At 36.4% G+C, this 17,154-nt stretch overlaps 1 protein-coding gene across 3 annotated transcripts in view; it reads right to left on the bottom strand.

Moving 5' to 3' along the window:
• Positions 1-13,604, bottom strand: part of LOC127494528 (gamma-aminobutyric acid receptor subunit alpha-2) — an 86,868-nt gene extending 73,264 nt beyond the window's left edge. Inside the window, exons 1-3 of one of the 3 annotated variants that reach the window (XM_051860487.1) lie at positions 13,539-13,604; positions 8,628-8,704; positions 4,286-4,401 (exon numbers count right to left, since the gene is read on the bottom strand). In XM_051860487.1, the coding sequence (XP_051716447.1) occupies positions 4,286-4,401; positions 8,628-8,689 (178 nt within the window). In that variant the 5' untranslated portion in view covers positions 8,690-8,704; positions 13,539-13,604. Of the gene's footprint in view, positions 1-4,285; positions 4,402-8,627; positions 8,705-8,922; positions 9,009-9,085; positions 9,409-13,538 lie in introns of those variants that run through there. The other 2 variants (XM_051860485.1, XM_051860486.1) reach the window with 2 other exon arrangements.
• Positions 13,605-17,154: the final 3,550 nt, after the last annotated feature.

Genomic DNA, 17,154 nt, shown 5'->3' with positions numbered 1-17,154 from the left:
TTCCCAGTACATTCAGCATCTGGCTCATATTTGCAATCTCAAATATATTCTCAAAAGTGTAATTTTCAACATCTTCAAAATTATTTTTTTTGATTGCTGATTTGATTGCGTACAGTACTTGCTCTGCAGTAAATCGCTGAGCCATTTCAAGTTTTGCTGATGATTCTTCCTATTCTTTTGTTTTCTGCCTGCGATAACTATGAGTGAAACGTCACATCATCGTTGTGTATCAGACATTGCCACCTTGTGGAATAAATTGAGTGGGTGAATTGAACTTATTTAGTCATCAAAGATTCAATTATTGTTGTGCAGAAAAAATATTTACACTGTTACACACCTCGGGTCGATAGCGACCCTATACAATTTTTACAAAAAATTAATTGGAAAACAGGCATTCTTTTATCTTTTTTTTTATTTTTATTTTTTTATATTGTTTATAATGAATTGGTTGATGAATACTAAGAAGGTCTAACTTTAAAAAATGAATGAGGAGGAGGGAATGATGTCACGGTCACTAAAGACCCGAGGTATGTGTTTAAGGGTTAATGGCATTCTCTTTAATAAAGTAGGCTCATTTGAGATGTAAAAAAGTAGACAAGAGTATAGGCACCTTCAGTCTGTATTTCACTGAGGAGTGAAATACAGTAAATGCAGTCAAGATGGACAGTGCTTTGTTGTGATACACTGAATATAATTTACATTCTGTTGTTTTTATATGAAAATAAATATGATGAACAAGACACCCAAAGTACCAGTTATTTAAATGTCAGCAATCATCTGTCCCATACAGAGATCACACTGTCAGTGTTTAAATCAAACATTTTAGAAGAGAATAAAACATCAGAGTTGATTAAACCGATGAGCACTACACTATGTCGTCAGCAAGTCGCTTCCCATCATGCCTTTTTTCAGCGCAGTTGGGGGAAAGCATCTGTGCCTGACTGTGCCATCTGGCACATTTTTTTTGATATACGTCAGTATGACATCAGAGCAAGTTGGGCCACACTTGAACACATTTCTAACCGAAATGCATATTTTGGTGATCAGCAGAATTGGTTTTGAACCGATTTTGCTCATCTTGAATGAGTCTAGTGATTCAAATGAATCAAATGATTCAAATAAATGAAATTATTCAAATTAACAAGCTACAGGGATGAATCAGAATCCCTACCACTAGTAAATGTATCTGTTCAAGAAGGTGGATAGTAGCTCAGATCATTTAGACTTGAAAGAATTTGATGAGAAATGTTTGAGTTCATATTGAGACCTTCTGACTTTTGACAGTAGACTTTGGAAACATCTCAGCGCAGTTTGAGACATTGCTAAAATCTGTTCTAAAAATCTAAAGGTGAGATTACTGAGGTGAAAAAAAAAAAAAAAACTGCAAAAGTATTGATTTCATTTCATTAATGTCATGGAGAAACTACTGAGATACTAAAGATTTCCTGATTTTCTGAGAATTGGATACTTAAGGTCAGCAAACAGATACTTGTTATAAAATAAAAATTTTAATTTCTCTTATCGATTTCTTTGTGTGCATTTTAATATGACTATAAACCATTCAAGAGCAAGTAGACCCACCTGCTGTGTTCTGCGCTGCACACACATCCAAAGCTTGCGCACAGAAAGAGTGATTTAAATGTGATTTTAAACCATTCAAGCACAAGAAGACTCGCGCACTGTTTTCTGCAAAAGTATTGTTTTCATCCAAAACTTGCGCACAGAAAGCCGCCTCTCATACTGTATAGTGGACGAAAATGAACCGAGTTCTCTTCCGGATCATTTTGCACTTGAACAGAAAAATACACACAAAAATATGTCAAAATATCCTCATAAACACAGGTTAACGTTGTGACGATCCTGGCACTTTCTTTTTGGGAGCGTGATTGGTTGCCCCGCCTATGACTTAACTTGACTGGCGGTTCATTGGCTGCACCTGCTGCTGTGGCTGGGGCGCTCATTTTAAAAGAGATTGTTAGATGTGTTAGTTTGGGAACTTGGGTTTGAGGTTTTGTTTGAGTTCTCCTTTGTTTTTGGTTTGGTTTGTTTTGTTTTGCTTTGCTGAGGCTTTTGGTCTGTTTTTGGTTTGTCTTTGGTTTTGTTTTGATTTCCCATTTTGTTTTTGTTTTGGGTTTCGCTTTTACATTTTTCAACACTGCAACAGCACATTACAGATTCATTCAGACACCTTGCCTTACACACTGAAGAAACTGATGCTAACAGAAACACTGTTTTCATTTTATTATTCTCTTGTTTTTGGAATTAATTTTTGATTAATAAAGTTGTTGTTTTTTTGTTTTGTTTTTTCTTTTGAGCTCAGCTATGGTTGTGTGTGTTCCTTTTTGTTGCTTCTCTGTGAGCCAGGGTTTGTAACAACGTAAACATTTGACAAAGAAACCGCATGTGTAACAGTATATTGGATCCGTGCAGCTCTTAAAGTCTAATTCCTGCTGCCGTCTCTATAATAACGTTAATCAAACAATAAAAGACAATGAGAAAATTCACTTGCTGTTCTTGACCGAAAAACTTTTGTAACTATATTTGTAATGTATATTTTTTCTTACAAAGTGCAGTGTTATTTTACATTTGATTACAATTTCTGTACTGAATACCTGAAAGTCTTAAAACACTGTTTATTTCAATCATATCTTTGTTCAGTTGTATTTAGGCTATTTGGGCCCTATCATACACCCGGCGCAATGCAACGGCAGGCACGACACAAGTGTATTTTGCTAGTTTCAGCTTGACGCAGTTGTCATTTTCACGTCCAGCGCAACGTTGTTTAAATAGCAAATGCACTCTTGCCCATCTGTTCGCCCATGGGCGTGCTGGTCTGAAAACGAAGTATGTTCAGGTGCATTGTTGGCATATTGCTATTTTGAGGCAACTGAAAACGACTGTGCCATTGACCAACAAAAACCTGGTCTAAAGTCAATAGTGCAGGTTTTTGTTTTTTAATTTAAAGGGCGTGTTATTAATATGCGCCTATATGCGAGTGCACAAAGCATGTACACTCTGCTTGTTACACACACACAGGAACGTGCAGCAGCACACAACTATTTTTAAATATTAAAAATAAAAGGATTCCTCTTGGGCGAAGCGTTTAAGCTTTCCGCTTGCAAATTCCGCCACGTAGATCTGACATTTAAGGGGAATGGGAGATAAGACTCTAATTGGTTTATTGCACGTTATGCCCAAAACACACCCATGACTCGTTAAGAGATGAGGTACAACCCTTTTGGACCATGCGCTTGGCACGCTGACCATTTTTTTCTGTTGGTAAACTAGCAAGAGGATTCGGACACGCCCTAAATGCACCTGCGCCATGTGCTTCAGACCATGCACTTAGATCGTTAAAATACAGCCCTTTGTGTGTAATTTATTTGTTCTTTTTTAATTACTAAATGTTTACTTGTCTTTAATAATGCTTTAAATGTATATTAGTCAGGCTAGTTGTTTTTGCTATGGTATTTTTAAACCATATGCAAAATTTCCTTGTCTAAGTGTTCTTTAGCCTGTTGATTTTTCTTCATGGTATTCAGCTACAATGAAATGTTTTCCAGTAAGAATAAACCTTACTAAACCTTACTACTTAATTTTACCTTACTGGAATCAAAATTAGGAATTGATAATAATCAGAATCGATAAGCAGAATCATTAAAATTCAAACAATACCCAACCCTAGACAATGCTGTGAGCTCACAGTCCTTCTACGCCTATTAAAGGATGGATGACTACAGCGGCAGACAGATCCATAAGGTTCAGTGAAATCCTGCATGCCATTACAGCCTTTGTTAGCTAAACTAATCTTCTAATGGAAAAATGTCAGTGACACTTAAGAAGTGACAAAACATTTGAAAAATGCTTTCTTTTATGTCAGCCAATAAAGAGCTGCTTCATAATAGCACTGTGTACATGACCACACAAATCAATAAAAACAGGTGCTCGGTATCTCTCTAATCTGGGCTAATGTACTTCTGTTGTCACCATAAGCACCATAATGTGCTCCTGGCTTCATCGTCATAACATCAGACACAAACTACACTGATAAAACTGCTAGAGATATGCTAGATCCAAATGCACTGAAGGTTAATTCTTAGAGTTAGTGCCAAGCTTTGTTCAAATCCATTGCGCTACAGACAGAGTGATGCTTGAGGAAAGATAAACTCGACTCTGGAGAAGAGCAAGGATAATTTCAGCCTTCATATCTGGTCCTCATGGCATCTTTCATCTTTAACTGGATATCAAAAGCAAGCCATTTAATTCACACACTACTATAACTCACCTCCAAGTCCGGGTCTCAGCCGGTTGTCATATCCGTCCAGCAGGCGGTCCAGGATGCGTGTGAAGAGTGTGATGTTGTTTTTGAAGGCATCTGTTGTGGCATCTGCAGACACTGACCTACACAACAAAGGCGCAAACGTCAAGAGTATGTGTGAACTTAACAGTGTCATCATGAACAGGGTGGGAAAGACTTCAAAGATAATGAAAAAAATTAAAGCGGTGAATCTACAGACTGGCTGAAATGAGGAAATACCTGATCTTCAAAATGCTCTTGATGTCTTTTATGACTTTAATTATTCTAGTTTCATAAACTGCAAGTTACAGCTCTCATCTAAGATGTTCTGAGAATCATTGTACTGGATTCAAATTCAATTTTAAATCATAATTGCAGACTTGGGGAAGCTACTTTGAAGACAACATTATGGTCAAGCTAGGCTTTAAAAAGTAGTAAGCTGCAGTACAAGCTAGTAAAACAAAATAGCTAACTACAATGAAGTTATTTAAAGTTAAGTTATTTATTTTTCTGATACAAAAAGTGTAAGGATATCAATATGCCAGCCACATATAATGTATTTACACTAGTGTGATTTTTTTTTTTTTTTTTTGGCCAAATAATTTTCTCAGATAAATACCTTAATTAAGTTTAGTGTTTTGTTCTTCCTCATATTTAAAATATTTAAAAAAACATATTTTCCTCATATTTTGATGTTTAATCGAACTTGTAGGGTCGTTAAAAACAAATATTCCCTCCAGACATCATCTGTACACACATACATACATACATTAAATGACAGGCAGGCGATTTTGTATGTGATGACAATATTCTTATACTTCACTGAACTGAAAAGACTAAAATAGTTTTGCTGAAATGAATAGGACTTGACAGAGAGAGAACTATTCTAGGAGATTGCTTTGATTACTGCCTTAGTTTGCTTATGCACAATACAATAAAACATAAAAAAAAAGCAAGTGTTTTGTCAGACTACATTGCTACTTTCTGAAAAAAGTTACCTCTTTTCTGCAAAAGCTGCTACAGTAACTCCCCAATACCGCTATAAGATCTTTCACTCTGTTCCACATGTTCTACTTACAGGAAAGTTTATGTGAAACACTGCTCAGGAATATAATTAACATACTTAAGCATAATTGGCTTAATTAGCATAAGCAATCATGCATGCATTATGAGTGTCAACTTGATCTGTTTGCTAGCTGACTGTTAAACCCTTTAAATGTAAGAACACACTCTCCTTGTTCCAAAGCCTAGTGAGCTACCTACATAGTCAGCATTTTGAGACACTTGGCCAAATTTTACAACCCGAATTCCGGAAAAGTGGGGACGTTTTTTAAATTTGAATAAAATGAAAACTAAAAGACTTTAGTCACATGAGCCAATATTTTATTCACAATAGAACATAGATAACATAAAAAATGTTTAAACAGAGAAATCTTTACAATTTTATGCACAAAATGAGCTCATTTCAAATTTGATACCTGCTACAGGTCTCAAAAAAGTTGGCACGGGGGCAACAAATGGCTGAAAAAGCAAGAATTTTTTAAAAGATTTACCTGGGAGAACATCTAACAACTAATTAAGTTAATTGATATCAGGTCTGTAACATGATTAGCTATAAAAGGGATGTCTTAGAGAGGCAGAGTCTCTCAGAAGTAAAGATGGGCAGAGCTGTGATGTGGAATACTTTAAAAACAATGTTCCTCAATGTCAAATTGCAAATGCTTTTCAAATCTCATCATCTACAGTGCATAATCATCAAAAGGTTCAGAGGAACTGGAGAAATCTCTGTGAGTAAGGGACAAGGCCCTCAGACGACACTGCATAAGGTATCGGCATGATTGTGTCAATGACAGTACTAAATGGGCCCAGGAATACTTCCAGAAACCACTGTCTGTAAACACAATCCGCCGTGCCATCTGCAGATGCCAACTAAAGCTCGATCTCCAAAAATTCCCAGCTTACAAGTAGTAATTACGAGCTCTACGAGGAATGCTTTTTACAAGTTGAAATCTTGTAATTACAGTAATTACGACATGGCATAAATGCACCTTTAATACACTTTAAATATATTAATACTAAAAAAGTATCAATAAAATCCCATTACAATAGACTATTTAATCCAATATTTGTGTATGCTATGTATTTTATGCTTTTTATAGTAACTCTTAGTAAATCTTCTTAAAAACATGCTAACGTAAAACTCAACTGGAATCAACCATGAGCTGTTGAGCTAATTAAGCTGTTCCCTAGTTAGGATGCTGCAGTGCAAGGAAGCTGTCTATAGGCAGCAGCAAGGAAGCTCACTAGGTTTTGGAACAGAGCCATAGACTGTAAATGGACATGACTGTGCAAGTTGCTCTAAATGTGATTTCCATCCAAAACGCACCAAAGTAGTTCAACTGGCAAATCACCATATGTATAAATCTGCGCTCTGCCACGGGGTGATACCTCATTATAGGGCAAATTTGTACCTAATTCCTATATAGGCCTGACATACATCAAGAGTATTTAATATGAGCTAATTACATGGCTTTGAAGCCAGTCATAATGTTAGCATCTGGGTGAGGGTAAAGCATAAGAAACCTGAAGAGATTTTTTATTTATTTATTTTTTTTTTATAATATCAACCCATTTAGAGCTATAGAAAGCACTGTTCTTCCGGTTCCTCTTCGGTTGGAGGACAAACCTCCCCCTCATGCTCCTTTCTCAGGGCGCACCATGCATGACCCAGATTAGGGGGAGGTTTATCTGATCCCGTCCCGATTCCACAGTTATTCAGAGTGAATTCAATTCTCGTGGAAACCAGTAAAGCATATTTCATGAATTGACTTTATGACACAAGCAGGAGGATGGGGTTGCTTATTACATACATTATCTAGATTTATATGATATTGGTTTATTGATTGGTATGGCATGATGTGACCATGTTCAGTCCCAGGAGAGGGGTCTAAGTCAATGATTTAATATGAATAAAAAGAAAACAGGCCATTACAATAAGTTCAAATTAAATTGGCATGAACCTGTGCTGAATGTAAGCATCAGAGTAATTATAATCCATGTGGTCACTATTTAATCATGGGTTTGCAACAAAATCAAGGCTAACCCTTTTAATTGTAATATTTAATTTTAATATTTGATCACTAGGATCAAAACAAACAAAATGTAGGCCAAACACACTCACTGGCTACTCCAAAACACACACGTGCTGCTGTTATACACTCAAAGGGAGATACTACAGGTGTAATTCTGGTTGGATTTTACATTTTCGACTTTCCACAATATTTTGCAACTATCCCAAACTTTCCAAAACATCTAGAAAATCAGACAATGTATAATATTTCCAATGATTTATGTCACACTGGCATCAGAAAAGGCAATTTTCTTGCTCACATATTAAGCATATAATTCATGTTAGAGACCCCTAATTTATAAAATTGCAGGTTTGACATTTTCCATTATTATGAAAAGGCCAGAAATTCATGATTAGTCTATTAAGTGTCATTCACAAACAAAATGTATTATTATTCAATATTTGGAAATTACTTTTTATTACAAAATATTATTTTTCCTTTGCCATTGTACCTAATTTAAGACAAAAACATGTTCATATACACTTGTAAGTATATGAATGTATTATTTTTTTTTTTTTTATATAAAATATTTTGTTAAATAAACAACCTTTTGACAAGTGGATAAGGCAATTACCAACCGCTGGGATCACGATTACAAAAACAAGTGACATTTCCTGTATGATGTATGTTTAAGATGTTTAATATGAATATGATTATGCATAACCAGAATGTAAACGCTTGACTACATTCCTTTAGCTTTTAATGTTAATTAAAAAAAAAAGAAAGAAAGAAAGAAAGAAAGAAAGAAAGAAAGAAAGAAAGAAAGAAAGAAAAATAAATCAGCCTATGCACCTGTAGTACTTCCCCAGAATGGGAAAGCGCTCCTCGCGGTTCCATAAACGCTGTTCTGCACCACCTAGAGGATTCACCCACGATCATGTACAAAATTCGATGATTTCGCGAAGCCTCTCCAACAACCAAACATAATTGCATGAATTAAACTTGCATTAATTAATGTCTCATCAAATAAACATGTCTTTGTCAATCTTTGTGAGAGGAGCTATTTCTTTTGGTGACCACCGGAGTCGTGCGCCGCGTAAAAGTCTCCAGTTACGCACGGACACAAGAGGCTTGGTGTCAATCCCACATTCCAGAAACGTGATAAAACAATGGATATGTATGTGTGTTATTTTTGTGTATTATAATGCAAAACATCACCAAGCCCATTTAAAGAGCGAAACCAAGACTGTCAGTCCTACCTGGTGTGCCAAAACAGCGTCAACACGAAGATGAGAAGATGAAGCGCGAACCTCTCCCTCATTTCTGCCACTCAAACCTGTGTTTAAGAAGACAAAAGACCAAATCTATAAATAAGTGAAGAAACTGAGGTTTGTTTCAGTAAAATACTGCCGATCACACAGACTACAATGACGATGTTAAGTTGGTCCATCAGCGCACACGGGTCTATACGATCCACCTGATGATGGATCCCACACATTTCATTAATATTTACAGCGTGGAACAATTCATGATATGAATATCAATATCTCTTACAAACATTTCAATTCATAAGATGAGAAAAACATGACCAAGTGTCCGCGACTCGCGCTGTGATGATGACCTCCATGTAAATGGCAACATATGGCTGATCATTTCCACACATGGCCAGAAACACAAAATCCAGAACCGTGCTGTACTCTATGGAACGGACACCCACCTGTGATCCACCAGATCCGCTCTGTTCTTATGAATAAAGGCTGATAATTAAAACCGGGAAGTGAAAGTTTATTGCCAGCCGATGAAACAGGATCACGAGTGTTGTTTAAAAGCGCGCACGTGGATCGGGAACGAGCCTTAATGAATTCCCATAATAATTCACTATAATATCAGACGCGAAGAATGAGGGTCTCTGATCCTCCACCGCGCCTCTCTCTCTTTAACTAACGCACCGACGCGCATTGACGCCCCGTGATCTCAGATCTTCTTTACTGAATCTCATACTGCTCACTATTTATTTTTTTCTCTTGAAAGAAAGAAAAGGGGGATAACTACAAAGAAAGGGACAGACAGAGAACTGGGTCCTAAAGACAGTTATATTAGGGTGCTGATTGCTCGCGCACGCTCTTGTACACATTCACATCACGAAGCACAAATACGACATGTTTTGTGATGGTGTATTTTTATTTGTAGTATACAGTGCTCAGCGTAAATGAGTACACCCCCTTTGAAAAGTAACATTTTAAACAATATCTCAATGAACACAAAAGACTTTCCAAAATGTTGACAAGACTAAGTTTAATATAACATCTGTTTAACTTATAACATGAAAGTAAGGTTAATAATATAACTTAGAGTACAACATTTTCAGTTTTACTCAAATTAGGGTGATGCAAAAATGAGTACACCCCAGTGAAAGTCTCTGGAGCAAAGCTAAATTTTAGACTACAAATGTCTAATTTAACAAGAATTCAACCACAGGTCAGTCTAATTATTCATTACACAGGTGTCCAGCAGACAGTTGACTATAAAAGGGTGTTAAAACCCCTTCCCATTTCATGCTGTCAGCAATGGCACCACATGGAAGAGAAATGTCACAAGACCTGAGAAAGAAAATAATTTCTTTACACCAGAAAGGTGAAGGCTACAAGAAGATCAGCAAAGCTTTACTTATCAGTCAGAATACTGTAGCAAAAGTGGTACAAAATTTTAAAAAAGATGGAACTGCAACCATCTCACAGAGACGTCCAGGTCATCCACGGAAGTTAACACCTCGACAGGAGCATCTTCTGATGGGAAGGGTTGAAGAAAATCGACATGCAAGTTCACTGCAGTTATCTAAAGAAGTAGAAAGCCAAACTGGGGTGACTATTTCCCGTGACACAATAGTTTGCCAGGGCCCATGCTGACAAAGATGAAGACTACTGGGACTCTATACTCTGGAGTGATGAGACCAAGATAAATGTTTTTGGAACTGATGGCTTCAAAACTGTATGGCGTCGCAAAGGTGAGGAATACAAAGAATCGAACACCTATGGGGAATTCTGAAGAGACAATTTGAGCATCACTCTCCATCCAGCATCCAATCTCTAAAAGAGGTCATTCTTGAAGAATGGAAGAAGACAGATGTTGCAAAATGTTTCACCACTGATTCGAAACAAAAGATTCGTAAAGCTTTGAAGCTTCATGAAGCAATGTTTTGAAATCGCCCTTCACTAGATATTGTTGAATAAAGTAGTTATTTTGTTTTTTGGCGCACAAAAAGTATTCTCGTCACTTCGTAACATTAAGGTTGAACCACTGTAGTCACATGAACTGTTTTAAATATTTCTTTACTACCTTTATGGGCATTTGAAAGTGTAAATTAACTTGCTGTCAATGCAGGCCTCACTGAGCCATCAGATTTGATCAAAAATATCTTAATTTGTGTTCTGAAGATGAATGAAGGTCTTACGGGTGTGGAACGACATGAGGGTGAGTAATTAATGACAGAAATTTCATTTTTTAGTGAACTAACCCTGATATGTCTGCCCGCACGTTGACATGATTGATTACAAGATAGTTTGTGACGTCAGAAACACGATCGATTTAAACCGTGTTTTTGAGACTGTCTTTAGATCACTGCTGTTTCAAAGAAAAAATACTCAATAATGGTGTTGACTTATGAATTTGCAAATGGTTTGTCTTAAAGAAACAACATTAAAAACTTGATTTTCACCACAGGGGGACTTTAAAGAATATTTACACATTGTTTTCCATTAAATCGCATGATTATAGATATAAAAAAAATAAATAAAAAAAACATTTTGTAAAACACATTGTAGCAATTCTTAAGCACTGTGGCAGAAATCACACATGCAAGTCACACCTTCCACAGATTGTTCTCATATGGAACACAAATAGAGTTATAATTAAAATGACAAAGCTTCCTTTTACATACAACAAAAATGCATGGTGATTACTGGCTGTCAAGTTAATTTGCAATATCATTGATTTATTTAAACAAACAAAATACCCACCGTTGTGTTGGACCAATCCCAAACATAAACAATGTTTGCCTCATAAATATTAATGCATTTTGCATAGTTGCAGAAACTTAATGCAATGTGTTTAGTTTCAGCACCTGAAAGAAGCATTAAATGGAATGATAAACATCTTCCCAGATGGAAAGCGGTTATTAAAAATGGTTGTTTACTGTGCTTGCCCAATCAATGGTTTAAATCTATAGTCTATAGAACTCCAAGGTTCTTGATTAAATTTTAAAAAACACTTTATGCCAAAAATATTCTATATAAGGAGAAATGTCTCTAAAGATATATATATATATATATATATATATATATAAACAAAACCAAAGAGTGTGGAACAAGATAACCCAGAATTATGTTAAGCAGGGTTAAACATGACCCCCAAAAATGGCACGAAAAGCACATATTGAGCGATTATTTTCCAAAAAGAAAAAAAAAATCTAGATTATAATTTTAAATTCATCAGCACTGCAGGATGTGGTTGGATTCTAAAAATGTTAAGTCGCTGTCCATCTGTCTGTTAAACAGAGGTCTAAGATCAGGTCTTTCAGTTATTTATTATTAATGCTGAATAAAATGATTTCCACATGAAACATGTCCTTTATCCAAGCTCTCTCTCTCTCTCCTAGGAATATTTGATGTCCCCCTGTGATATCAATAGCAGGGGGTATCGCAGTAAAAATGTATGTGTGTCGGCGCATGCTGAATCACATAACCAGACGCGCAAACTTTATCTTAATCTAGCAAATCTGCAATAAACATCATGCCGTTCAATAATATTTTACGACCCTATCTGCCTCGTAATATTTACTTATACTGGGGTCGCATTCATAAATAATCCAACAGACACAATGAGATCCTGCGATGCTAATATGAAAATAGGAGACAGCCAATAACTTTTCCCAGAATCTTCTAGACGTCTATAGCATCTTGAAACTCAACAAATCTCACTATTATGCCAGTCCAAATATTCAGTAATTTAATTGCAAATGGCTGTATTCTGTACTAATTGTGTCTGTCTGCTGACTCTAAACGGGCAAATATGTAACTTCTCTTAAAAGCATTTTATTTAGTAACCTGTATTAGCTATTGATCAGGTCCAGATGATGTATTTGTAATTGCCCCCTTGTCCCCTCCAGATACTGCATAAATATTTAAAGCAAAAAGGCAGCCGTGTTGGCCTGCGGCCCCAAGAAGACAGATGAGTATAAAGCTAAATGCCAATGCAATTGCCAATGCAAATACACATTCTGCAGTAGGATAAGAGGGTAGCATTTGATGCAACATTGTGTTGCTGTGAAAAACGGTGTTTCTAAGCACTGATGCTTTGTCAAATTTTTGTTTCAGCTCAAAATTTGTAATATCATCTTGACTAATTTTTTCAACCAGGCTGTTGAGTGTTAAAGACATTTTCACATGAAATTGGATCAGAAAGGATAAACATCTTTTTTTTTTTTAGTGGAGATAATAAATTAAACATGCATGTGTCCACAATGTAGCATGCAAATATTCATCATTGCATGTTGCAAACTGTTTTTGCATATTAACTCTTTCCCCACCATTGACGGAATTTTCCGTCATTTAGAGACAATGGGTGCATCCGAAGTTGCATACTTCCCTATTATATAGTAGGCAAAAAAAACACTATGTGACAAAAGTAGTTGGGTTGAAAATGGACAAACCCAGCAATTGTGTTGTTTTAACCCAGCGGTTGGGTTAAATGTTTGCCCAATGTGCTGGGCAGTTTTATTTAACTCAATTATTGTTTAAAAATTACTATATTGCTTGCTTAAAATTAACCCAAAGTATGCTGGAAATTAACATTTATTAATAAGTTTAATGAGTAATAAATAAACAATAAACATTTATTAAATAGCTTATTAATAAATGTTCACCTTTTGATTATTATTGTTGCCTATAGTAATTATGTGTCTGATTTTTAATTTCCAACCTATTTTGGGTACATTTTAAGCCAGCTATATAGTAATTTTTAAACAATAGTTGGGTTAAATAAAACTGCCTAGCACGATGGGTAAATCTTCCATTTGTCCATTTTCAATCCAACTTGGGTTGTTTTAAACCCAGCATTTTTTTAGTGTATATAGAACATACTTTTTAAGCGGTACTTACTCGATAGGTACTTACTCGAGAGTATGTGATTTTGGACACAGCCAATGCTTCCCCACTATTGCTGGAATTTTTCGGCTTTCTGTGTTTTCAATGTTATATGGTAGGGGCGCTATTATGCAACTTCAGAAAGAGTACAGAATCTCCGGATCTAAAACAGGCAAAAAAGGAGCAGAAACAAGTGATAAAGGCATTGCTTATGGTTATGCACATACAAAAATAAATAAATAATAATAAAATAAAAACAGTATTTTCTCAGCATTTTGTTCAAAATGTTGCCTTTTTTTTTTTATGAAACACTTTTTTCAAGTGTTATATAAATAAAAATAAAAAAATAAATAAAAAAGAATGCATGAAGCTAGAATAATATGGATTTTGTTTATTTATATATGCAGATGCCCTGTTCTTTCTTCTGATATATTGAATGTTCAGATATTCAAACAAAATATCATGGGGGCCATTAAATTTTTGTGAAAATTATTAAAGATTTTGGTGGTAGCTGGCAGCTTTAAAAAAAAAAAAAAAAAAAAAAAACACTGGCAGGGAAAGAGTTAAGTGTGGGCCTACTGTACAGAGCACTCGATCAATCATTAAAAGATCGCGAGCTTGATTCAAACACCCATGCGATCTTATTCCTAAATAAGTATCATTATCATTATTTCTGTGTTACAATCATTGAAATTATCAAAGAACCACTGGTAGAAAAGTTTATATTTCGGATATAAACACTGATGTCTACGGTAGTGAGTAAAATAGAGTAAATCACCTTTTAAAAGTAACTTGATGCTTCAAAAAAAGATTAAATCAGTTATACCAGTAGGTGGCGACAAGTGACCATAATAATCATTTAATATATATTAAATAAATCATTTATATATATTAAATTAATCATTTAATATATATATTATAATTTACCTCTAGTAAATTATATGTTATTTTGTTTAGTTGTCTATTCAGAATCATGATCTCTATTTTAAACAAAAGAATTGTGATTCTCAATTTATTCAGATCGTGCAGCTCTGAACAGCATATAATAGGCTATGTAGCAAGCTCTAAGCAAGTATTGCATCCAAAGCAGTGTTTGCATTTTATATTATAAGCAGTTTCTTCATGAAGGTTTTTAGTCATTGAAATGATTAGTAAAAAATTATTATAGATAATATAAAATGGCCCAAATGTATCTCAACAAGAGTGTTTTCACATCTCACTGTGCAAAAAAAGCCAAATGACAACAATCAACTTTTATCTCGTCAACCAGAACATTGAGAAAACAGTGCACTTAAATGTAATGACTACCACTATGCCGTCATTAGCATCTTTCCTCTCAGTTTTGTCTCCCATTCAGCTCTCATAATCACTTCGCTATTGTGTTATGAAGCACACCGTCTCCATTCGAGTCATCAAGCATCCCATAAGGTGCATGGGTGATGATGGCATCTAACTGAAGCAGTTATAGTGGGGTGAAATTTGCTTGGCTGTGAGTGATTAACCTGGAAAATGCCTGAGCACCAACTGTACATAAAGCATGACCTGCGATGACCTTTTCTTCGCGATGCCCTCCTGGCTGAACACTAGTGTTTGGTTTTGCAGAGCAAAACAGGCTGCGTTTTGAGTATATTCGATTAGAGGAGATGCTGGAGTGAGCTAGTTTGTGCTTCACTGCCTTAGTGGAAGTAATTCAAAAGTGTGATCTTCTGAAACGAAAACAGCCTTGTATTTGCAACATTCACTCTTCCTTAGATAAAGTGGTGGTCAAATGCTCTCTTTTGGTGCAGCAAGTCAAAATGATTATCGACCTTATTTTGTAACATGAGTGAATGCAGCCATTTTGTAACTTCATCGGAAATGTTCTCAAATCTTTGGCTAACGTTCTGGCAAGGTTTGTTGAAAGTTGTTTGCTCAAACTTTCTTCTAGTAGGCTAATGTTAAAAGGATAGTTCACCCAAAAATGAAAATACCCTTTCAGGTATTTTGGATTTTTTGAAAAACCTACTTTTGCGAACTAGTCCTAGTTTGTTGGCCTGATCAGAACCAAACCAGTGCAGCAAGATTCTCTAGAGTCTGGTTGTCAACAATTATAAAAAATCCTAAAGCCTGGAACACACCAAGCTGAAGGCGACGAACTAGTGGCGACGAAAGCAGACTGCGGGGTTGGCTCACGTCGGCAGCGTCTGGGTCCAAAGTTGCCCTGACACACCAAACCAACGCTCGACACCCGATGGCCAAGTAGCATGTCTGTTCAGCGCCTGTATAAGAAGAAATGCCTTTCTGTACCAGCAGGTGGCAGTAGCTGAACAGCCAATCAGAATGATCAGATGGCTCAACTGACGACGAGCTCCGACACCGATTCAACATGTGGAATCGGCCGAAAAAAGCAGACGAGGACCAACTTCAGCCGACGGTGCGGAACACACTGAGAAAACTTAGTCGGCCCACGAACAAAAACTGCCTGACGGCCGATCGTCGACTTGGTTTAAGGGCCAGTTTTACTAAAATGGCTAACTCATGAATGGAATTAAATATTTTCACCAAACTCGGCACACATATGTAAGAGCTCATTCTGTGGCTGTGTGAAAAAGGACGCAGCGAATGGCCAATTGTTGGCGTTATAACAGGAAAAAAAAAACATGAAAATGGCTATATTTACCCAACCATTAGTCCAATTGACTTGAAAATCGGTATGCAGTGTCTTTATCCAAGGTGCCATGATTGTCTATGAGGACATTGACATATCTCAAATAACATCTCTGCCATCGGCCAATGAATTTTGAGCAGCTATCAGACAAGGTTAATGGAGGCCGATCGGAACAAAACTCGCTGGGCCTGTTTGACTCATGGCCTGTGAGAAATTCAAAAGAAATCGGACACCGGGGGGCGCCTTTGCATTTTTCAAGTGCGTAAAGAATTGTGTATTGTGCAATTTTTCGCACACGCCCACGACATTCGTACCACATGGTAGAACTCCTCATTCTGAGCAACTTTGCCTCTAGGATCGCCGCTGTCAATCAAATTGTTCGTTAAATATTGGAGATTATTTCAAAAACTAACTTTGCCGAACTAGTCCTCGGTTTTTGGCTCAACCTCGATAACTGTTAAAAAGCTTTAAAAACCATGTATTTCCTATAGTAAATTGCCTGTATTGGTTGTAAGTGGTCTTTTCCATCTATGATCAAGATGGTTACAGGCTTGCTAATTAAAACATAATACCTTTTTACGCATTTGCTTAAAGGCCTTAAAGCGCTTGAGCCCCGATAATTGCTGCTTGCAGATATATTTTAATTTATTATCAGAAATGCATTTGTAGTGCAAATAGTTTTACCATTTACTTCACTTTGTTATTCTTCTAGTTATTTCCCAATAGCGGCTAATGAACTGAAAGTCTTGCACATTCACAGAAAATAGCTTACTTCCGCGTTGCAAAATAAGATGGATACAGTCATCTGGACACCGAACACACTGCTCTTCACTTGTGAAAATATATGCAATCTGCCTCTTCTGTGAGCGCGCGTCCCATCAGGTCTGGCACGAGCGCTCAGGTGTTCAGTTTCACACGGTTATGCACATGTCATCATTGGCACTGAGTGGCCGACACGCAGAGTCAGACTGACTCCAGCAGAGCCACTCACTGACCACC

This window comes from Ctenopharyngodon idella, chromosome 14, assembly GCF_019924925.1.
Source record: "Ctenopharyngodon idella isolate HZGC_01 chromosome 14, HZGC01, whole genome shotgun sequence".
Taxonomy (NCBI): domain Eukaryota; kingdom Metazoa; phylum Chordata; class Actinopteri; order Cypriniformes; family Xenocyprididae; genus Ctenopharyngodon; species Ctenopharyngodon idella.
Note: the sequence above shows the minus strand (reverse complement) of the source record. Positions and strands in the feature narration are given on the sequence as shown.